A 24,306-nucleotide genomic window follows, 5' to 3' on the forward strand; every position below is an offset into this window, starting at 1 on the left:
CATTCAGTAGTGAAGATATTAGTGCTGGTGTCGGTGGTCTTAAGCGAACAGTAAGAGTGAGCGGAAAAACAGGCAAAGCGAGCAAGAAGGAAGCACCAAAGATACGGGGCCAGTCTAACCACGAGTTATCGCCAAAACTTTTTCCTCTACCGTTTCTCCATACTATTTGTGCTACCTATACAAACACGCAGATTCTCATTTAACTGCTCTTCAGATACTTTGCTTCCCTATAGCTGCCCTCGCTTGTCCTGCCAAGCTTTATTTATAATAATAATAATAATAATAATTTTGCGTTGTGCAGCAAAATTCCACTTCGTTACTAATCGTTTGCTTTTTTATTGGGGGTGGGGTTGTGGGTTACTCCCAGCTCCAGCAGAAGACAGTGGCAGCTGCGCAAGCGGCTGCGGCGGCTGCTGCGCAAGCCGTCGCTGCCGCCGCTGGCAACGAAAACGGCTCGTCCATGCCACCACCTCCACCTCCCCCACCGCCTGGTGGAACGATCGTAGTGCCTGGTGGTATTCCGCCGCCGCCGCCACCCCCTATGGGTGGGCTACCCGGAGCACCTCCGCCTCCACCCCCCCCGATGGGAGGCCTTGGTGCTCCACCTCCTCCACCGATCGGCCTGTTCGGTCTGCCTAAGAAAATCGTCAAGAATGTGCCTCAGCCGTCGAACCCGCTCAAAACGTTTAACTGGTCAAAGCTACCCGAGTCGCGTCTACAAGGTACCATTTGGTCAGAAGTAAACGAGGAAAAACTTTACAAGGAAATCGATCTTGATGATGTCGACAAGACGTTCGCTGCCTTCAAGAAAAATTTGATTGCGTCGAACGAAGATGTTACCGATGTGCCCATGAAGGGTGGGCTAACCAGCAACAAAGTCAAAGAGTTGTCTGTCATTGACCCGCGTCGTGCTCAGAACTGCCAGATTTTACTGACGAGGCTGAAATTGTCCAACGATGAGATTGTCAGTTGTCTGTTGTCGATGGATTCGAAGGAACAACTTCAGAAGGACATGATCGAGCAAATGCTCAAGTTTGTGCCTACCCTCGAAGAGCGTACTAGTTTAGAGGAACACAGTCACCAGTTGGAGTTGCTGGCCAAAGCTGATCGTTTCTTATACGATGTTGGCAAGATCGTTCATTACGAACAACGCCTTAAGACGCTTTGCTACAAGAAGACCTTCAAAGAGAAGCTCAATGATATTAAGCCGAAGATCACTGCCGTAACAGAGGCGTCGAAGGATCTTCAGCGTTCGCGAAGGCTACGACGTCTTTTAGAGCTGGTGCTTGCGTTTGGTAACTACATGAATCGTGGAGATCGTGGTAACGCGTGCGGTTTCAAAATTGCCTCCCTCAACAAGCTTGCGGACACAAAGTCGTCCTCAAATCGAAATTATACATTGCTTCACTACGTTATAGAAACCTGCCAGCGACGATTCCGGGAGGTGCTTAAGATTGACGAGGAAATCTCGAAGGTTCGGGCAGGCAGCAAAGTCAAGTAGGTTCTTTTAATTGCAGTTTAATAACTTAAAGGTTAGATCTGTGAGTAGTATTTCTAAGCTTATACGGTTTCAACTAACTTTGACGAAAGATTATGGGATCGTTCACCATGTATCTTCAGTGAAATAAGCAATTTACTGAAATAGATATTAGTTTAGAAATAGTGATCTAATGGTTACGGTTTTTGGGGGGGTAATTTTTAATGAAAAAATGTTATCAAACAATTTCGGGAATAGCATTGACAATGCTATTCCCGAAATTGTTTGACAAAGAGACGTAAATACATAAAAATGGAAATAGAGCAAATAGTATGCATGCAGAAATGTCTAGGTGTTGTTCCCGATACTTTGAAGCGTACAAGTAAAACCAACAGTAGGTAACTATTTCCGCTCCTTTGCCTTTTTACTCTTTTAGTTTGTCCGAATTGTCAAAGGAGATGGCTGGACTCAAATCGGGTCTAGCGGACGTACAGAAAGAAATCGATTTCCTCCGAGGTCAGGCCGAACAAATTCTCGATGATAAATTTGTACCGGTGATGAGAAACTTTGTGGCAAATGCTACCTACAAGTACCAAGAGCTTGAGGAGCTCTTCATCGAGATGAAGCTCAAATACGAAGAAGTTGTGCGACTGTTTGGGGAGGACCCGAGCTCCGTGCAGCCCGACGAGTTCTTCTCAATCTTTGATGCATTCCTGACTAGTTTCAACGACGCTAAGAACGAAATTGATTCTATCCAGAAACGGCGCAAAGAAGAAATGGAGAGACAAAAGGAACTTGAGGTCAGAAATAACTTTAAATAATATACTTTAAATCTTTAGAGGCGAATCGAAACATCTGTCACTGCAAAAAGCTAGAGGGCAGTTAGTGGCGCACAATGAAATCCGTTTTAATAAAGTTCGTGTATTATTTTTCGCTGCAGACAAAGCGTAAAGAAAAGGCTAACAAGGAAAAAGAGCGTCAGTCTCCAGATGGATCGGGATTTGCTGGACTACGCAAAGACTCCAAGAGTGGAAGCGCACCCAATGGAAATCAACAGCAGCATGGAGAATTCGATGATCTGATCTCAGCTCTACGAACTGGTACGGCATGACGTCCTTTTGTTTCTCGAAACGCTTTCAGCATTTCAACAGTCTTCTGCCAATGGTATATCTACCATACAAGTCAAACATTCACTTACTCCAGGCACTATTCTTGCAATTGTGTCACAGCTGGCGCGGAACGAGCTTAAAAACAATTTTATACATTTATTTATTGTATCTTATAAGATTTCCTTCGATACGATGAACGCGGTACCGTACCCCTATATGTTCACCTTTGCTGGCATTGCTTAATTTTTCACGTCGTCTCTTTTGCATAGGTATTGACCCTAGAGATGTTTTCGAGCCCTACTGTTATACGTACGTCCGCTCACTGTTGTATTACTTTCTTATATTTTAGGTGACGTATTTGGCGACGAGTTTTCATCCAAATACCGTCGCTGCAAGAAAAGATCCACTTCGATCGAGACCGAACGCGAGCGGGTGCGCTAACTTTATTAGTATCATAGAGAAAAATTACCCATCCATCTCGAGTCATCGATTTCATCTGTTCGAACAAGCGGCAGCTGCTTAACAGCCACATGAATGGCCATTGATGAGGCAGACGTTTGTTGCTACCACAATGCTTGACCTTCTATTATAACCATAATTTTTGTTTCTATCATAAATTCTATGTTAAAAAAGGAAAAGCTAGTGTGCCGGGTGCTGGGATGGATTCATTAACTACCTAATCGACGCGAAAGTGTAGGAAGCTGCAGGACATCAGGCTGTTCATCGAGTCCAAAGCACAATTTTGTCTCGAAATAAAATTATGATCAATACATTAGGTAGCTAAAAATGCTAACCAAATATACGTAGTACGATATATCCCCTGTGAATCCAGTAGAGGCAGGTAGACAGCTGTATGCTAGACCCCGTCATAAATGGTTATTCTCATTTTTTTTTTTTTTTTTTTTTTGTCTACATCACAACTACATAAACAACAAACACGGTCAAACAACAACAAAACGAGGTAAAGTGACGCACTGATACCAAGACAAAATGAGAACAACTAGAATATGCCGAAAGGAAAAAAAAACACAAATACACATGAATACATTATAAAAGAATCAAGGAAACGTTACACTAAGATATTATACATTATATATATGGGGAACACGAACGCAAGTATCAAAGCAGAACGGCTTTCTGTCGTTCAGTGATAGCTAAGCCATATTATAATAATTTCTATTATAATTAAAAGCAATTACGGCGTCGTAAGGCTCCTATATAAGCATAGTATTAATAATATAATTCATTGTAATAATATATATACGGAAACGCAAAGCCCGTTCTTTCTAGGGCGCCAGTCAGCCCCGACAATAATATATAGAAAAGAAATAATTAACAAGTATATTTAAATCTATTTGTCAACACATAGAGCAGTAGGGGTTGTCTTGTATTTAAATGATGTGACGATAAGTTATCTAAAGCAGATCTAGAAATCCTACTGCGGACTGTGAAAGACCATTCGTTCGAAATTGGCTGAACCGCCACTTCAGCCTGACGAAATAAGCGAGACTTCCGCAAATGAAACGCTATTCTATTGTACATATGTGAGCCATAACTCACATATATATATATATATATATATACATATATATGTGAGGATGAAACCAAAAACTACTTGCTGTGTCTAAGATATATGAGAACAAACCTACCACACAAAAAATAGGACTGAAATGTATAAAGTTCAAGCTTCGAGGGGTACAGATGGGTTCGTTTGCAGGACTGCTTCGTTCAGTGGCCGGTCAGTGCCAATACACTACCGTCTCTGACGTGAAGAGAGAAATTTTAAAAAAGAAGCCTCTAAACATTCGACACCTGTTATATGCAGGGTCGCGTCACATCCCCCGCTTTCTTCATATCTTCAGAACAATCCCTTTCGAGCGGATACTAGAAAAGCTAGTTGAAGCCAAGTGATTATCGGTATGTGGGGAAGGTTATGCTGGTCGGACGGAAAAGGTCGCTTAAAATGAATAAAAATGGGTAGCCCAACAGAGAGTAAAAGGCAATATGGAAATCGAACGATGATACCAAAATAGCCATGTTTACTTCAAAAACGTTACAACAAAATAGGTAACATATGGCAGACGTTTTTATTACTGAACAATAAATCTGACTGAAATCTGGGTCCGATAGAGTTTTCATTTTAATTTGCCGACATTTACGGAAAGACAATCGTATTCGTCTTTTTCCCTGCAGGTTCAGCTTGACCTGTCTAACTAATGGCGACATGAGTCATTAGTCGCTGGTGTCGGGGTAACAGTTTACACAGCTTCGAAGGCACCATACGGCTAACAATGAAAGACCAACATTTTTCTGGTTTTCAATAAAAATACCACAGCTTTATTTATCTTGATTGTTGTTGAATATAGTCTTTGTCTTTCTCAGTGTAACAGAGTTATAGCTAAGTAAAGACACGATAAATCTTTATGTATATTGTGCCTAACAATAAAGAATCACTTCACCTTCTACTTTTATGTGATCTGTGAACATCTCTTCTTTTTTTTTCCTTTTTTTCTCCAGAGGCCTCTTTTTTTTCGTACAAAGCTCTTTATGATCAATAGTGCCACTATAAACATACATCGGCTTTCTCTACAATAACTATAATATTTTAAAAAACACGACTAAAAACTACAAAATAGCTAATCATGGTTTCTTACAGACAGTCCTGGTAGATCTGTTACGTTTAGTATACTTTACAAAATCGCATACGAACTGATGATCTATCGCTACTATTTGACCACAATTTTAAGTGCACACGACCACAAAGTCAAACTGTGTGTATAAACTTTTGTAGGAAACAAATGGAGTGTGTGAGCCGCTCTGGCAACATAGACCACAACTTCGAATAATTAAGGTCAGTTTACAAAAGTACCTATAACTTATTCATACTATTAGTACCTATTTGTTATTAGTTTATTGTTTTTTTACGCTTGATTAGATACTAATTAACTATTGGTTAACACTGCAATGGCTGACGCACCGATCGCTTACCTTCAATCACTTGTATAGGAGTTCTGTACAGTACCGACAAGGCTTACGAACACTAATTTATAAGGTACTGAATCATACTAACGGTCGAAGATCTTCACGAATGCCAAGAAACAAAACTTCTTAATATGGCTATTGATTGAGCGCAATTTTGAGCTTGTCTCGTGTATTTTCCACCATAAAGCTGATGCGCTTTGCTATTCGGCGAACGATTCGCCTTTGTTGCATACATGTTTGTATTTCCGCCACCGACCTACACAGATAACATATCGGTAACGGTAACACGTAGAAGGCGAGACATCTCAATTAATTTTTTCGCAGCTTTGCGTCTGGCAACCTTGTAACGTTGTCCGCTATTCGCTCATGTCAAAATTAACGTCAACCGGTTCGTGGTCATCGTTTTGGCGCTTCCGTCGAAATTTCTTGCGAGCCTTAAGGGGTATAGCGGAATACGCTGGAAACCAGATTCCATGACGTTGTTTCGCTATTGCTGCTTTGATGACCAGGAGAGCAACGCCAAAGCAGGCGATAGCAATCAGAGAACCAGTAATGAACCCATAATTCGATTCCGCAAGCCCTTGTAGAGCAGAACTATTCAGACGATCAATGCGGTAATTCAACGAGCACGAATTAGCTAGAATCCATCGATCACCAAAATACTTGTAACCGTCACACCAGACCTGTGGTTCCTTCACCTTAAACTCCGATTCTAGTTCGTCCGCCCCACAACCCCATTGGAAAGGTAGCGCGAAACGTCTCAAACTAGAATTAGAGTGATTAGCTTTCTGCTTCTCCAGGTTCTCTGCTTTGTGTGTTTCATTTCCTTCATTGTAACACGTAATCATAGTTACTCTGGGAGCCTTATTACAGAGTGGACCCAAGCATGTTATCGTGGGACGACGACCGTTCTTCGGGCAGTCAACCTTGCACGCAATTATTGCTCCATCTTTAAATACGATTTTGGTGAGTTTCAGAGAGTCCAGAGCATCTAAATCTAGCTTTTTCTTATCATGATCAGGCACCACTTCACTGGTCTGATCAGGATCAGTATCTTTAGTGTCGCCTACATTTGTAAAACCGTTCATACCTGCAATTGTCGTCGTTGAAGGCACCGCTTCGGTAGTGGTTTCATTAGCAGAGGACACCACCGCTTCTGATGACACCGGCGGATTGTGAAACTTCACTGGAATCATGCCAGTCTGAATATTATTAGCCTTCGTTGTAACGTTTGTCCTTTCAGTGCTTACAATACCTGATGACGAGATATTGTGTAGGAGCTCGCTTGCGGCGCCCTCAGTTATGGAAACCGGGTCTTCTACCTTATTTGCGTTTTCTGGACCGACTTCAGCATTGTTTACGTGTGTCTTCTCTGTTTCGTTTGGAAAGCTTGGAACAATGGTCGATTTCGCGTGGTGATGACCTTCCTCACTGCTATCAGTTTCGCTGTCTGTTGGTATTAGATAAGAATCTTTATTTAACTCAGGTTTCGTATTACCCGAAACACTTGCACCTATCGTTGTGACCTTCGCGTCTTTTTCGTCTGTTTCAACCAACTGATTCGTACCGTTGCCATCATTATGTTCCTTTAGCATGACTTCTTTTCCATGCGTTACATGCTCTGTCACATTTAGATCACCGTCTGCAGAATCTGCCACATGATTCGTTGTTTTTGCATGGAGTTGATCCGCTGCAGATTCATGGCCACTATCTGTCGGGACATGTTCGGAAGTAGGTTCATGCAATGGATCGTGCTTATGGCTGTGACCATGTGGATCTGTTTGAGGAGAACTACTAGAATCATGATCATCTCCACCGGCCGAGTTTACAAACGCCATCTGCTCGTTATGAAATACAATTACCCTTTCGCTAGATCCTACATATTTTGCGTCAGGATCGGTTTTTTCTTCAAGAACGCGTTCATCGTCTCGCAGAATAGGAACCTTAGTATCACTCCATTGAGGGGATGCGCCCGTGACTGATTGAAGTACGAACTCATGATCGTTCGAGTTACCGTACTTATCGGAATCTGCGTCTTCACCATCCCCGCTCCCATGATCTGAGTCCTTGTTATCGGCTGGCTTCGGGTCGCTTCCGCGTTTTCCAGCTGTTGCCGTGCTCATCGTATTGCGTTCACTATCTTCTGAGGCGTTTACTTCAACTGTAATCAGAGTCACCGCGACCAGCACAACCGCCATACGGATCATTCTAGGATTCATACTTTTGTTTTTATATTGCTGATTCTTAATGAAAATTACCTCGATCTCTCAAGAGCAGCTAAGCGGACTGTACTCGATTAGGAGTACGGATGCACGTTGCTGAGTTAGTCAATCCACAGTTCCAGATCTGAAATATCAATAAGAATAAGAACGTTGCAAAGAGAAATCGTTATAACAGAGATTATATATATATATATATATATATATATATATATATATGAGCATAAAGCAATCTGAAAGAGCACAAACACGCCTGCCAAGTAGGTTATTTCAGCTTAAAAAATCTTACAAGCTTGGTAGGTGTATTATATAATGGCCAGATGTTTGTCAATATTATGTACATGAGTGTTTACTGAATAAACAAACAAATCTATTATTAAGACGACAATTTGCATTATGATGATGATGATATGACGACTCTTACTGTTAGCATATCTAATCTGCGTCAAAGGTCTTTGTCTACTTAATCAATAAACGCGTGATCGTGATCGTAAGACTTCAACTTGCATGTAGAGTGTGTAGATCAGGCCATCTCCTCGTGGACTGCTTACATTCGTCAAGTAGGAACAAAGTATTAAAAATTCTCATTTTGACCAAATCACAATCAGCATATCGGTGTACTGAAGTACAAGTCGGATAGTTGCGTCTAGCTCGTTTAGCTGTAGCGTATATTAGCTATTAGTAGAATTAGGCAAACATTTTTACTCGCTATTTATTTGTAGCGGTCTGAATCGGATAAATCAGCAGGCGGAGCATCGCCCCCATGCGGTGACGCTACTTGTCGCGTAACAGCAGCGCCTCACATCGCTGCGTAACGAACTACCTTGAGCTAATATCTATTCAGCAGCACAAAACAGTCTTTCTTAAATGATGCCCCAGCCCTGGACTTTTTTGGGGACGGTCAAGCAGAATTATAGACTCCAAGGTTAGCGTTGAGTGGGACGTCGGCTCTGCAAGCCCAGCGAAAGCGCGTGCGTGCAGTCGCTCTGAAAACAGGTCTAGGCCATGGGATTTTTATTACGAACGTCTCTAGACGATATCGTATATAAGCACGTTGCTCAATTTTCAGCCATCGCTCTGTATGGCTTTAGTAAAATTATAGCACGTACACGTAGTCGTCCTCTTCGGCATAGATATAGGTCTCTTCTAGTTACAGTTATTTCGTTTATGCTGTAAGGATATGATGGTCTTAGAAACAATGATACGCGCTCCTCTTACCTACGAATAGGCTGGTTACGTTGTCGGCTATGCCGCTTCGCTAATACGTAGGAAGGGCTTGCCGAATTCTCTCGACCATGATCACCAATCGATTTACCTGCTCTCATGATTTTAATTTAGATTCGAATAGGATACAGTAGATAAGTTGCTCCTGAGAAGGCTGGTATAGTGCCTTTTGACGCCAAAGATCTAGGCCGTCCATCCGTGAGCGCGATTATAGCTATGAGAGATTGAAACAGCAAAGCTTGCGCGGTGGAATCGGCCAAGTATTGCAGAGAGCAGGGACAGAACATTGAATACGCTTAGATTGTGCCTTAAACTCTATCAAATATATTAGCACATTCTAGGTGTGTAGAATACCACTATACTACGTATGAAAGAAACTTGTATATACTTACTGCAATGAGACAGGTATATGTAGACATCAGCATCGATAAAGGTAAGAATATAACTTTCCGCTATGTTCGCTAGAAACACAGATCGTGGATTTTGGCATCAGGTCGGCAGGCGCGGTCGCTAATTCAACATTAGGCCACATGTATAGCTTCTGCTATAAATCACATAATTCAATGTCGGGCTTAGTGTGAAATGACACGATGCAGTATCTCACATGTGGACATTTTCGAGTCCCGGTGCCGCGATTATCTACGGGCGAATGGAATGCAAAATTAGCTCTTTTATACGTTTTTAAATAACAATAAGCCGGGCAGATACGAGAGAAAGAACTCCGAACGTCAACTGATGCATCGGAAAGTAACCTCTGTGATGGATGTCAACAACAAAACAGCCAAATCGTTCATAATTGAATGCCTTTTTTAACAGTAACGGCTAACCAGGTTCAGATATACATCATTATTGTTCCCGATAAAAAGAGCGTTTCCCTACTTTTTCTTCATTTTCACGAAGTAAAACACTTTTCTGAAGCTAGCCTAACATGTCTCCGTTATTGAAGATCTCAGCTGTTGAAAATAGTCTATGGTCTACTTAAAGCAGCTAACCTGAACGCGATTATCTGGGAATGTAATCCATTCGCTCGGTGTACCATTCCGGTCGTGTCCAGTAAAATTTGGATGGCCGGAGGGATAAATCAAGGCTGAGTGCCACGCGTTGGAAAGACAAGCTGGAGGCTAGTGGTCCCTGCTGAAATAGCTGAAAATGGACCTACTAACTGTGCAAGAGGAATCAGGCACTTTAGTGAATTCAAAATAACGCAGAAGGTTAGCAGTATCGAAATTGATATAAATCGCTGAGCTTGACAATCAGTAAGTATATTGATGTGTCCGCTTAAGAAGAAATGTCTTCATATTGACGTTAATATTTTTAATGTTCAAATATACGTAATTTGTTACTCGCACGATAAATACGTGTTAAAAGCTTTCGTGTGAATGATTGGTGAGATCTGAGTCATGATCATATTGTACTGATATTGGCGATGGTATTCAAAAATGTTTTTAAATTTCGCGCGAAAACTAGCGTTTCACACAAATAAACCATTCGTCTGACCGGTTACCCGTTGACAAGGTCATGTCAGAGAATCCTTGTCATCGTCCAAAGTGGATAGATCCAGCTATCCTAATGATTATGGCTGTTAGCAATTTTAGCAAGCGATCTGTGAATCAACTACCGAACAGCTGGTTAATATCTAGTAGAACAAGAACATCATCGTGATATTATCGTTGAGATCACAATAGGAAAAGCGAGATATTTGTGTATTTGTCTAAATAAAACAGTAGATGGCAAAAAGTGAGCAAAAATCAATGCTTAATCTTTTCGAAGAAGGTCTACCTCGGTCCGATATAATCCTGCTTGTTCTAGTTAGTCCGTTCATCCTTAACAAACGGACTTACATCTCCTTCAGTTGGCAACCGACAAACATTGACTTGTACAAGGATCAATGTAAAATTAGGAGATATAGATATTTAGAATATTAGAGGAAATTTTGGGAAAAAGTCTATTGCATATTATTGCTAGATGTTAAAGAAATCTTCTTCGCACAATTGGAAATTGTAAATATTTAACTAAAATATTTAGATAGAATAACAGTTGTTTTTTCGGTTAGTCGTTCCTATCACCGCTTACCATGACAAAATCTATCAGCGTAACAATTTCAATATTTGGAATAAATTAGAACCACCTCTACGTTCCGGGTTTTACGTCCGGTATCATACCGGTGGCATTCCACTTAAAAATCACCGAGAGAAAATTTCCCTATCAAACCCTGTAATATTTGCCCTTGGTTTCGAATTACCCTTGTAGATAGCTTTTTACTATTTTTTTTTCTCCTTTTAAATATCTTTTAAAGCAACGAAAAAGCAGTCATCAAGTAGACAGACATTAACACACTGAGCGCATGCGTTCAATAGCCGTCAATAAATACGGGTCTACCGAGAGATAATGGCTACGTATTTCGATATAGGGCACTCGATTGTTGTCTACATCTGGCTATAAAACTTATGATTATATGGTCACGCTAACTCCTGAGCGCCAATGCTTTGTTATTTATATACGGATCTGATTTTCCGCAGGAGAGTAACACGTGTTTTGTGTCGCCGATACCGTCTACAGTTAGAAGTAATAATCTTTCCTGTCTGTAATTCTACGAAACGGCTAACGCATAGAGCATGGAACACTTGTATATTGATAGATCGACAAAGGGCTCCATCAAGACGAAGAAATGGCATCAAATTTAATGCTACATCATTCTAGTTCACAAAAAAACGACGGTAACAACAAGTGACTTCAGATGCTTGTCTTTTCTGCATTTTCAAGGTTGGTAACACAACGTAGCCTTCCTAAACGGATTTCGATAGAGGGCAAAGATTGGAGAAATCGAACCCATAGAAGGCATATTATATGCAAATCGAGAAATGCCTATCTTAGCGCACATTGTTGTATGAGTAAAGAAAGAATAGAGCAGGTTAAGAGAAAGCAGCTCAAAAGGAATTAAACAACAATAAGACCTTGATTTCACATTATTACAATAGCAATAGGCAATAGTTGCGGAATCTCCGCAGTTACGTACGTTACCGGACGCTAGCGCTGCAAATTTTTGAGCTTGACACTTCATGAACTTCGACAGCGAAAAATACAGAAAAAATTTAACGAAACACGCTCATATTCGCTTACGGCAACACCTCGACAAACCTTCCCAATTAGCTCCCGTGATCCATCGAAACAAACATTAGAATCTATTGGCCATAATTTAGATTGACTTTACGTATAGGATTCTTGGTAACTCTTCTCGTCTACAACTCATTGTTTCATGAAGTAGGACACCGCCATTTTATTTCATAGCTATCAAAACGCATTCAGTGTCTGGTTCCCACAAAAGCATGACCTTCTAGTTATATTGTATACATACCTTTTCGAAGACGGCCTCTTATTCATATCGCATTAAATGCAAGTGTTCGTGGGAGCTGCCGTCTTAGTCAGAACTTGGGCCTTCTGATCAGATTGGGTTGATATCATAAAAAATGTACTGGACCACTCAGAGTTGAAATGCACCCGCGACCTGATGTTACCGACGACGTATTCCGATGCTTTGTTTGGATTTAGTTGGAATTACCGTTCGTTGTTGCCTAAGCTGTGACAATCTATCTTCTGTTTTTTTCTGCGATTTACGATAGTACCTCTAAGTCTGTGTTTTTGGGCGTTTGTACGCATGTGCGTGTCGGCTGTGGCTATTACTAAGTGGCAGGTCATGTTAGACGTACAACTGGCTATCATTCATAACCACTAAAGGACGACGAAAGAAGGATCATGCTAAGGCATATAATCATGTTCGCCGATAAGGAGATAGCGACGAGGCGAAATGTAGCACTTTGCTTTCGGATGAGATGCTGATTAGTATTGCCATTATCCGCATATATGCAGAAATAGAAAATTATGTTCGAAGAAAACACGCGAACGGTACGATGTAAACATCACGACGACAACTATCGTAGGAGACGCACGAAAATTTTAGATGGATTAGATACATCTTGCCAATAACTTGATTTAGTTAATCGAATTTCTAACTTCGCCTTTTGCCGACATTTTATCGGCGTCGATTTAGCTTCGATAAGCTGAACAGAAGGAGCCTAGTCATTGGAGATCAGGCAAGGTCACATGATGGTGATGATCATTTGGCTGTCGTATAAGCGATGTGGACCGTTTCGAAAACTGAATAGGAGCTTTGAAGATTCTCTGATCTATTGTACGAGTTTTGCCATATGTGATTATCTAGGTGGAGCCAAAGTATCGGCCAAGTTGCCTTTGTCAAACCCTGACTGGTTAAAGAATATGTAAACGTGATAAATCTAATCTTCGCTGTTCTGAAGTTATGGAAATGTTGGCTTTTCGTTAAATTTCCTATTTTTAATTTCAGAATCATATCCTTGAGCTGATTACGGCTAGACTCCGATGTAACGATCTGACGAACGCTTCGTTAAGGAATGGTCAGTACAGTATACGTGTATTAAGCACATAGACTTCACAGGCGCACAAAAGACGATGGTGACCTGATTTTTGGCCGAGCTGTTCCCGAAAGCCTAGAGCCGTGTAAACGTTCACAGTGGTACAAATGTAGGGCTAAATTAACAAACATAGGGGAACCGGGTGTAACAACTTGCCGAACATTTAACGTGAAATAAACATACGCGAAAAAGGCTTGTCCGCTAGTTCAGAGATAAATCTTATCGAAAGGCTTCTTACGCTAAATATTTTACGGTAAACTCATATTAAGATTTTTTCAGATACTCAATAATTTGATATTTGGTCAAATTTTTCTAACATCTGGGAAGGGCATATTACGAAGGTACCAGTTTGAAATTGGACTGAAAATGGAGACCTACATTAAAATGGGTAGTGATTATGTACATTTACGAATGACTCCTGTTGAATTACAATTAAACAGCCCAATTAAGGGCATACAATTATGTAATCGTGTGTTAATTTAAAGAACGAAGACATGAGTGAATCATTATTGTGGCAGTTATGTCATTTAAGCACAATGGCATAACGTGCTAAATAACAACCAAAACGAATAAGTGTACAAAGTAAACGTGTACATAAATATAAAATGTGGACGTCTTCGTGTGGATTTCTTCGTCTGGGCTGATTGGGTTTGTTCGAAGAAGATCACGACATATGAAGAGATGTATGTCCATGTAAAATAATTTCAGACTCGTGGAAATATGAGCGTGAAATACAGAACCGAACTTGTCAACATTGAGCCCATTTTGCCTAGAGACCCTCTAGGAATCTCTAAATAAAGCGGTCCAGGTTGATTCTGTAAAGCTGAGCTCCTACAATACTCCGGTACAGTATAACATCGATGTAGTACAATAAAATCGAGAACAATAGTGGATACTTCGTCATAGGTGAATGGAGGCAATCCGATTCTGTGTTTTTTTTTTTTTAACATTTGATATGACAGATGACCAATATGTACCCACTGTAACGGCAGGCGCTGTGGACGGACGACCCTTATCGCACGCATTAAGCTTGCATAAAAATGTCTCTAGTGGTTTTCCACCGCTTGATATCTTGAAACTACGGATGTACCACAGATATCCATATAACTGCTAGAAATTTGCATTTGTATAACTCATTCCTATGAGAAAATTCAATCGGGTCAAAACACTGACAGTTAAAAGATTATGATAGGTACTGGCGCAAAAATGAACTACAGATAGTAAAAGTATAATGCTTCAGAATCATAGACAACTACGATATTGTAAGTGCAAAGCCATGTGGGTTTCTATTCATGACAAAGGGCCAAGGTCAGTGCCGCTGCCTTGAGACCTGCACGAATCTTTCTGCTGCAGTCGCCGCTTTGGAAAGCTAGAGAAGACAATCTAAACTCGTACATTGACGACGCCATTAAATACAGTGCTTGTCGAGTGAAGCAATTATTACCTGCGTATCGTGATTATTTGCTGATTACTATTATTAAGGACATCGATTTGGCATTAAGAAGTCCCACCTGGCGTCTGCCTAAGGCGTCTCTGTACTAGATTCACTTCAGCATACGACTTATGTCGCTCACGCCTTCTGTTCGGATAAACAAATTAATATCTCCCACTGAAAATGGCTAACTAGCAATAGATTTACGGCAAGTGCGATATAATGATACACTTGCATGCATATGGTAAAGTATGGCCGAAGTAATGCTAACCGATAGTGAAGCTGAAAACATCTATTTTATGTTGATAGAGCCGTAATCTACCCGAATCTAATTGATTGTACGATAGTATAATGGGCTATAGGCTAGCTCGTACCTACTTGTGACACTTGTTCTAGCATCTTAATACTAGACATTCAATACAACAATAGGCAAAGTCAGGACTGCCTAGGACCGAACTAGTTTTAGCGGTCTCAGCATCAGAGAGCTTTATACGAGTGTTCAGAAGCCTCAGCAGCAGGTAGCATTTGTCCGACAGAAGTCGCTTCCCAGAAGGACCCATGCCCTTTTTGTGGCCCGCACATCGACATCGACTGTCTAACTCTAAACGACGAAAGGAAAGTTGTGTCTCGTCTGCTGTGGTCAAATGTACATTTACCAGCTTTTTGTCGTATCAAATTTTTCCTTCGCAAGTAAATCATAAAACGATTAAACTGAACTTGAATATGAAACAGTGTCTTTCGGCGTACTTTGAATATCTAGTCTTTATGATTGTTGCTTCAAAATAATATCTGCGTTTACTCCTACGCGCATTTACCCAAGCGTGAGTCTTGATCCCAGTCTTCGACCATAACACAAAAGCCTCTATCGATGTCATACCCTTGCCAGTTGGCGCCGACCCTGAAAACTTCTATTAAGCGTAACCATAGTCCGAGTAGATACATAGAAGAGCGTGTTGGACATAATAATAACCACCTGCTTATAAGCATCGACACGCCGAATAGGCGTCAATACAACTCATTACCAATGGTACTAACAGCAACCGTCGTTGCCGCGCTGTTTATGACAATACGTTTAGCTGTACATTCTAGATAAAGATATTCACAGCCGTCCTATCGTCGACTACCCTTAACAGGTGAGCAGTGAGTTTTTCTCGATTATCTCTGTCATCGACGAGGCAGCTAAACGCTCTTACATTATCGGTCTATTAGTCGGCTAACTGGTTCCTTTGTCAGAGATTTCGGTCCGTTCGTCAGAGATTCGCCCTTCCTTACCTAGTTTCGCCTGCACGGATTGCGATTTGTATCTGTGGATTCGTCTGATACATTGTGGAGGCACGTCGCAACGCACTGGCCGACGTCGCCGATATCTCCGTCTCGTCGCTAGCCTTAGTTATGGCACAAACGCAGCCAAGGCGACGTTCAACGTGACTGATTACAGCGGAGCGTTATCGTTATGCTTGTAACCGACATCGATGCAGTGATCAATTACATACATATAACGCAACAATCTTGTCCTCTACATTCAGTGACCGGGCGTTAGCGCGCGGTAAGTATTTGCCCTGCCGCAGCTCTTGAATCTCTGGCTACCTATATCTCCTATAGAGACGGTTCATTGATGTTACGCTATCGCTAACTGTTGCCGCTGCAGTTGTTGACTATACTCTGCCGTTGTTGCCAACGGGCTTCAAGGGTAAAAGAACCGTACGACAGGCGACGCATCGCCCGATTGTTGATGATGATGACGATTATCCGGTAGAATCGAGCAGAGATAGTCGTAGATGCAAACTGAGAACAGAAATACCCTCAATCTTTGCGTTGCTTGATTCCTCAGCTCAGGCAGTCACGTTCCTTTGTTGAGGTGACTCAGTATGCGTCCAGTGGTACGCATAACATGCACGGACGTTGGTATTATGAACGAAATGTTCATAATACTGACAAAGCTAGTATCGTTCGGGCAGGTAGCGTTTGCCTATCGGCGATAAGCAGCGACCAAATATTGAATCCATGTTCTCCTCCGTTTCTCAGCCGTTAATCAGGGATAAGGAAAAGTCGCACTATTTCTATAAAACCCTTTCTTTCGTCAATTCGGCCATCACATTTCTTTAATCACGTCTGATCATTATATTTTATACAATTGTCAACCGTATTCAATAATATGTAAATATCGAAATGATAACGAATCCTGCAGGCCAGAAGTATCCTAACAACTTCAACTATTTTGTCCTGACTAAAGACTGCCTCATTTGTAGGGATTTAATATAAATTAAACATTACTGTTCGCCTGTTTGCGATATACGTCTACTCCAGCGCTCTCTAAAAAAGGTACAAAAATGGCCAACCTTTGACTTTGCCGGAGGCTGTACGTCATATAATCACTTAACACGGCAAATTTCATTATCCTACCTAATTGGGATCAGTTATTACTTTTTCTAAGAGAGACAGGCCAAATACAAGTATTGTACTTTGCACATTTGCGAAAAAATCCACAAGGTCTGAGGAAACAATTTGACCGTGAATAATTTTCCTATTTTCTTTTTCAATTCGACCAAGAAGATATTTATAAACTACATTTCCAAAAAACAAACGTCAAAACTCTATTGAAGCTGTCCTAAGCGTTAGCATGCCCTTGAGAGAACGACGGCTTATTCTAGCTCCAGTTATCTCAGTAAAATATACTACCAGTCTATTAAATAGTATAACGTTCTACTTTACGACACAAGATGGCTAAACTATGAGACATATATAACGACTGGCGCTTCCTTTCTTTAGGATACGTTTAGCTTAATTTCAGCGTTACCGAAGAGGGATCAAAATGTATTCAACGCCTCTGCGCCACATCAGTCGTTGCCGTTAGCTCAGCAGAAATTGTCGAATAGGGGTCCGTTTTCTATTAGGACATCAGGTCAACTCAGTCTACAACCGCGCCCGGTATGTGTTTCAGTATGTACACGGTTCGTTTCGTCGGGTCCTCGATTGCGTTAGTGTATTGTCATTCCAGCTAAATTTGGCCCGTGAATAGGTACGGTGACGCCTGCATTAGTATAGGCGGACTGATCAGGCTTGTTACTCGTCAGGGACAATCGGACGTGTGGCGCGTTTTATGGGCCGCGGACTGTTTCGATCATTAACCAAAAGAGACAACTTTGCTTGGAGTGAAAGCATATACACACATATACTTATCTGCAACTTCATAACATTTGTGACTTAAGAGGAAAACAGTGAAATGATTGCCGATCACATTGAAGCCGATGATTTCTGCTGCGAAATACTAGAGAATCTTATTCATTGCTGCAAAACCTAGACCATCAATTAGGACCGAATTCTGAGCTGCTAACTTAACTGGATGATATCTTCTACTCAGGTGGTTAGCGCTTAACTATCCAGCATTCTAGCTGCGTCTTCCCAGGATGGAAGAGCATCGTCGACTAGTAGTCAATGCTACCATAATGCCACACCAATCATACTGGCAGCTTTAACAGTTTCCCTAAGCATATAGAGCGCGACAATGCGTATGTGTTGTATGATTGTTTTTACTCAGCTTTTCTCTAACCTTGCACTGGCCTAATATCCTTCCCCTCCATCACCCAATGCATAGCTTACAGCTTTTCAAACAAACAGCTGGTTTACCAGCTCGCGCACCGTGGGTCTTTTTATATTGGCTATTTAGCTCCCCCCGCTGCACCATACGTATTGGACCCCCCTTACTGGGTGAATGTATAAGAATCATCATCGTTGTTGCTACCAATCACATAGCGGCAGTCGTCTTTCTTGTGTTGATCGGCCTCCGTCGGCACGGTCGCTATTCCTTTTGCAACAACGGCCCTCCAATTTGATTATTCATTCACGCCCCATGCTTCCCCTTATATGCTTAGACGCACTCGGGTATCACAGCTCTCGCAATGACTTGTCTTTTTATGGACGTTCATCGGCAAATAAGTTCAACGAGCGAAGACAACTTCTCCGGAGGTCGAAGACCGCTATCTAGATGTCAACAAATGCCGCTGCTTTTGATGCTACTGTCGATGTTGCTTTCTTGATACCTGAATTGCTATTCTATACGATAATATCCTATCTAGTAGCCAGAACGCGCGAGCGGTCCGCACCGAAGTCATCCTACGACAACCGCATAACCAGCAAATTCTGTTTCGTCAACAACAGCAGCAGCAGCGCCATGTGCTGACCGTGCACATAAGTAATCGTCCCTATACAGAGCACCACAGCGATACCCTGTCGTTATCCAAAACCAGCACAGTCTAGCTCGTTGGCCATCTTATACCCGTATTAACTACGACGATGGCACAGTTCGACACGAACAATAACCGATGCCACCAATAGAAATTTATTGAGGCCGTAATTTTTAGTTAATAAACAAATATCTGATGACTGACGCGTCCGCTCCGATGCAGCTGGTCTCCTACAGCTAACTAACATACGCTATCGGGGCGAGAAGCAAGGCTGTCAATCCGTCCAGGTTTATCGAATTGTCATGTGTTTCTATGTGTAAGTGGCTGTGCGAACGTCCGCAGGTATGTGGGCGTCAGCACCATCGCCAACAATTTGTAAGTGCGCAGCGTCGCTCCCTCGACGAAGACATAACATCACAGCGGATAGCGACAACAATTCTGTATCATGGTAAATAATCAACACCTATACCAACTTGGCACCAAAGACGATATTTACAATGCGAAACAAATAGCGAGAGAACTACGCCTAGCTCAGTAACTGCACAGAATTGAAGAGAAAAGGGAAAGAGAGAGAGGAAAGAAGATAGGTAGACAGGTAGGCAGGCAGGCAGGCAAGGAGGGACAGGAGAAAAGTTGTCGGGAAAGAAAATCGTTAGGTAAAACAGATAGGAACAAAGTAGCCGGACTCAGGTCCAGCAACGAAGCCTATTTCCGTTAAATTTCTAATATGCACTAGCAATACGAAAACACCTCGACTTGAGAAAGAGGAAAAGCATCTTTGGGGTGGCGTTTATGCCAAGCGTCCCGCAGCGAATTGACCCTATTTCGAACTACATCGTTCAGCAGATAGACAGCTAAGAATTTATTTGAAACGCAATAAGGAAAAGAGCGTTTAAGGATAGATTTGGCCTTTTTTAGTAGGCTAGAAATGTTTTTTTTCTGGTTCGTTCTTAATTCTCGCCAATAATAGCCGAAGCAACACACATATAGCCAACAAGATGTTTGTCCAAACGACTGTTTTGAGAATTCGCAGGAGACTCTGTCTAAACGTAAGGAATAGCAGAACAAATAAATTTACAGTTTAATAAAATCAAATGCGCAAACTGTTCCAGGTCCGAAAGATAAATCCGAGCATAGCACAATATACATTTAAGCGAAAAGAACAAAATTCAGAAAAACAAATACGTATTTAAATTTGAAATATGTACACAGTAAAAACGTTTCCGTAAAACAAATAGCTATCCTGAAAAAACACCGAGTTGGAGACCCTTGCCAGGCTTTCAATAGTTTCCTTGTTATCCTTGGACAGAACGAAAAAGCCTATTTTTTTTACAATAACATAGGTCAAACCAGCTGTAAAAATGTACATAAGATACAGATTTTCAACCGTATACCAGCAGTAGGATTGTAGATAGATACAGCATACACTTGCGATGCATGATTCGTTGAAAGCGAGTTTCGGAGCTGAGAACGGAGCGAGGTAACGCTATCGTAGCAAATGAAGCTGAAAACACCGATATCATAACTCAATAATACAAATGTTTCGTTTCGGTACTTAAGCCGTTAAGCACTTCATCGGATGGCTGACTGTCAGCACGGCACTAACACACGTGTCCACTGTGAGATTCGAACCGATAGCATCACATACTCCTGACGTTTACTAGGCAAGCACGTTACCCACTACGCCATCACATGGACAAGGATCAAAGCCTTTCAGAGGAAATACGCTATTTATGATGCGTAAGACAAAAAAAAAGCTTAAGAATCGCAAACAACATAACGAAAATTGCAGACAGGATTGGAGGAGGAAGATAGGAAACAATTTTATTGAAATATCTTACTGAGGGACTAATATGATAGAAAGTTTTAATATACTCTGCTTTGATGTGGTGGAGCTATACAGATCGCGTTCATAATAATAGCAGTAGCAAAACGAGGAGCCAGCCGTTTGTGCCTAAACGAAAATAAAGCAATAGAGCAGGTAACGTTAAACCGTGGAACACTAGATGCTAAAACTTTTTGTCCCTTTTCCTTTTTTAGTCCTTCACGTACACTTCCCTTAGCGTAAAAGCGCTGAAATTTGGACATGAGAAGAACCGAAAGTAAAAATACATGCAATTTATGAAGCAGTTGAGTGGGAAACGGAGATAACACAGTATGAATGAATATACATGCACTTGACCGTATAATAACGTTATAAATCATAATGCCCTGAGTAATGATACCAGCTATATGTATGATATCGGCGATACAATAAGGATTCTCTAAAGTTAATGGTATATATATATATATATATATATATATATATATAGTAAACGGCGATCCTCAATATAAATCAATTTCGTATTGAAATTGATATGTACGTTATCATGCATATAAATCTGGAGTACTGCACCATGCAGAATTCATAGGGCTAACCTTGGTTTCGTGAATTCAAACAAATGCAAAATCTACACGGACATCAAAGTATTTATCAAAGGCAATAGAAAGTCTCTAAGGGGCTTTATGTTTCTCAAGGTTACGTCATTTTAATGTAGGTGAAACGTTACATATTCCTCATCTCTTGGAACGATATCGCCTTGCTACACTTTGTTTAGGTCCTGTGTTTCGGCTCAACCTTAGAGCAGCGGGATTCATCACGGCTGGACAGGCAAGGCTTTGGCGGGTCACCCGGTGAACGGCGGTGCGCGACGACGCTCATGAGACATGTTGTCTCTGAGAGAGATTACTCTGACGCATATCAGCACTACGATCGTTAGTACAGTTGTTTTCGCGAACTACGCAGACAAGACTACGGGACTGCCGAAAGTTACACGCGATCAGCTATCGGATAACGTGCATCAGATCTATGACGGAACGGTTTAGACAACTATCAATGTGCCTACAGCTAACGCTTAACTGTGTTCTGGTAGACACATCCGGCGATAAATGGGCGGACCAGAAGGGTAAATGGATGATTACGCTTAACGATACCTGGACAGTAACGGACCACGGTAACCGATATTTAGCCGTAAAAAAATCTGTTTTAGTTCATCTCATCAGCGTCGTCGAATTACACTGGTATCAAACACATAACTCTACAAACAACTTCAAGTAATTACTAGAGGTCAATTCGATTGCAATTGTCGAAACTATGGAAAAATCGGATGTCTGATTGTATCTGGAATTTCTGGTTGACACGATTGAATCACACACTCTTAACCGAACTGAGCTAGAGAAACGTATTGTAGATAAAGACGAGAAATCGTTTATGTATTTTTACGTTATTTGAGAATTCCAACCCCGCAATTACTTTCATCAGTCAATGTATGGCCACTATGTATTAAATAAATTTGTTACACAAAAGGGTTACGAAGAGCCAAGAGTTCACCTAATTCCTACCATTAAACTGATAGAGCTCATGTGTCCAAAACTGAAAAAATCTCACAAAAATAACTTCGTATTTTGAGCTGCACAGTACGCTTTGAACAACCAATAGTGCCTCATAGTTAATTCAACCTCTACGTTCGGTTTTATTTGTTTTGCCTTTGACTCATCATCCCTTCACGATTTAGATCAACTAGATAGTTGATCTAAATCGTGAAGTACCAGAATTCAGTCTTCAAGGTAGCATACTTAGGTAAGCAATAATAACAGTATTAACGTTATACTGGACTAACAGTCAATATGGTTAGTCAACGACCTGCAAGCAATTTGCCGATCAACAGGAGAATCATTTAATCCCAAATATGTGCCTATTTTAGTTATTTTTCAAGGAACCCGCTTTTACTGACCCAAAATTACACTACAGAGAGAAAAAATGTATGTGTTATTTAACTGACATTCTAGAAATTACTTCTAGTATTCGTATACTACAAAAACACGGCACATGATAGGGTATCTTCAATGATACGTATAACATGTGCTTCTTAGGAGAGCCCTTCACCTGCTGTGTCCCCTCAGATCGAATTTAACAAAAAAAAAATTGTTCTATCCCTCAGCTGGATAGACTGTGTGTTAACAACTTGCAGGGTCTAATCAACTGAATCTGAGGGGAAGCCAAGTTTAATTTGGCAATAATTTCCAAGCAAATTATACATAGGCACATATCTCCACCTATAATGCCACTTACCCTAATCCAACTGGAAATCTTCATTGAAGTAGACTCATCACATCAGCGATTTCGATATGAACACAACTATAATATGTTGTCCTCTTATTTTGCATCCGTCAAGTTAGTGCGTTTTGTTCAGCAAGAAGCAAACAGTGGTACTTAGTAAATGGGACTCTTGTCTTTGTGTTTTTCCGATATCTCGTTGTCAGCTTTCTCCGGTTCCTCAGAGGCACTCACTGTAGGGCACTTTGTTTCGTTCAGTCGAGGGTATTTCAAATAAGCTTCAGTGGCAGACTGGACTGCTCTATGGTATATGGTCCTTCAGCTCAAACAGGCCGCGGCCAGCGGCACCGCCTAGAAACAAAATTTAACTGTTTGGCATGTGCTAGACATGCACAGATGCGCTCCATCTAAACATGACAGGTAGTATTTACTACTACAGGCGGCTAAGACGACTCTCGATACATTTAGACCGTTTATCCTTGCACGACACAGAGCGCAATCCTAACAGTATTCGAACAGGCCAGTAATCAAGTTAGGACCTAGTTGTAGCGTGCACAAGAAGCTAGACAGGTGTACACCGAAACTCCACATTGAAAGCTGCAGCTTTCCGGAAACTGCTCAAGAACACGTAGCATGAGGGGTATCTACAAGCGGGCTGATCCTGTGAACGGTACGGAAACCGCATAGCCTCCACCGGCGATGCCCGAACAGAATTCTGCGGATAGAAACGACGACCACAAATATCGATATCGATTACTCCCTTCAAAGTTTGTTCTGATCGTCTGTAACCGTCGTGACAATCGTCATCGCAGTAGTCCTGGTGGTCGGGCTTGCATTGAATGTGTGGGTGTGTGTTAGCTTGATCTGTCTATCTATGTAGAACGCGTCCGTTCGGCCATCTGTCCTTATCAGCGCGATGGTCTCCGACGATGTAACCCGTTGGCCAATTCGTTGGCTGACTGACTTGGCTATCGTCTGACCGCTTATTGTATTTGCTTAGAGTGCTTCTGCTGCTCATTCGCGCGGGTCCACCGGGTTCCGGAGGAGGAGGCGGCAACCGCAGCTACCGGGCGATGCTCGTCGCTACGGACCACTAGAACGACTATTGGTGCTGATACCGTATAGAAGATAGTCA

General features: G+C 41.5%; 2 protein-coding genes across 14 annotated transcripts in view; one reads left to right on the forward strand and one right to left on the reverse strand.

Moving 5' to 3' along the window:
* Positions 1–4,708, forward strand: part of DAAM (disheveled-associated activator of morphogenesis-like protein) — a 135,205-nt gene extending 130,497 nt beyond the window's left edge. For all 6 annotated transcript variants that reach the window (XM_022789546.2, XM_022789547.2, XM_086979478.1 and 3 more), the window contains 4 exons: positions 368–1,497; positions 1,914–2,277; positions 2,418–2,577; positions 2,936–4,708. In XM_022789546.2, the coding sequence (XP_022645281.1) occupies positions 368–1,497; positions 1,914–2,277; positions 2,418–2,577; positions 2,936–3,027 (1,746 nt within the window). In that variant the 3' untranslated portion in view covers positions 3,028–4,708. The remainder of the gene's footprint in view (positions 1–367; positions 1,498–1,913; positions 2,278–2,417; positions 2,578–2,935) is intronic.
* A 183-nt stretch (positions 4,709–4,891) lies between these two features.
* Positions 4,892–24,290, reverse strand: LOC111243667 (uncharacterized). 8 transcript variants are annotated; one of them, XM_086979489.1, is made up of 6 exons: positions 23,187–24,290; positions 10,004–10,154; positions 9,404–9,650; positions 9,006–9,249; positions 7,827–7,914; positions 4,892–7,729 (listed from the first exon to the last, which is right to left on the reverse strand). In XM_086979489.1, the coding sequence occupies exon 6, from the start codon at positions 7,689–7,691 to the stop codon at positions 5,925–5,927; it is 1,767 nt and encodes a 588-aa protein (XP_086835615.1). In that variant the 5' UTR covers positions 7,692–7,729; positions 7,827–7,914; positions 9,006–9,249; positions 9,404–9,650; positions 10,004–10,154; positions 23,187–24,290; the 3' UTR covers positions 4,892–5,924. The 8 variants fall into 8 exon arrangements, with proteins under 8 accessions (XP_086835615.1, XP_022645288.1, XP_022645284.1 ...); XM_022789553.2 differs by lacking the exon at positions 9,006–9,249; XM_022789549.2 differs by having other exon boundaries at positions 4,892–7,914; positions 9,006–9,102.
* Positions 24,291–24,306: the final 16 nt, after the last annotated feature.

This window comes from Varroa destructor, unplaced genomic scaffold (assembly GCF_002443255.2).
Source record: "Varroa destructor unplaced genomic scaffold, Vdes_3.0 BEIS01000002.1, whole genome shotgun sequence".
In the NCBI taxonomy this organism is placed as follows: domain Eukaryota; kingdom Metazoa; phylum Arthropoda; class Arachnida; order Mesostigmata; family Varroidae; genus Varroa; species Varroa destructor.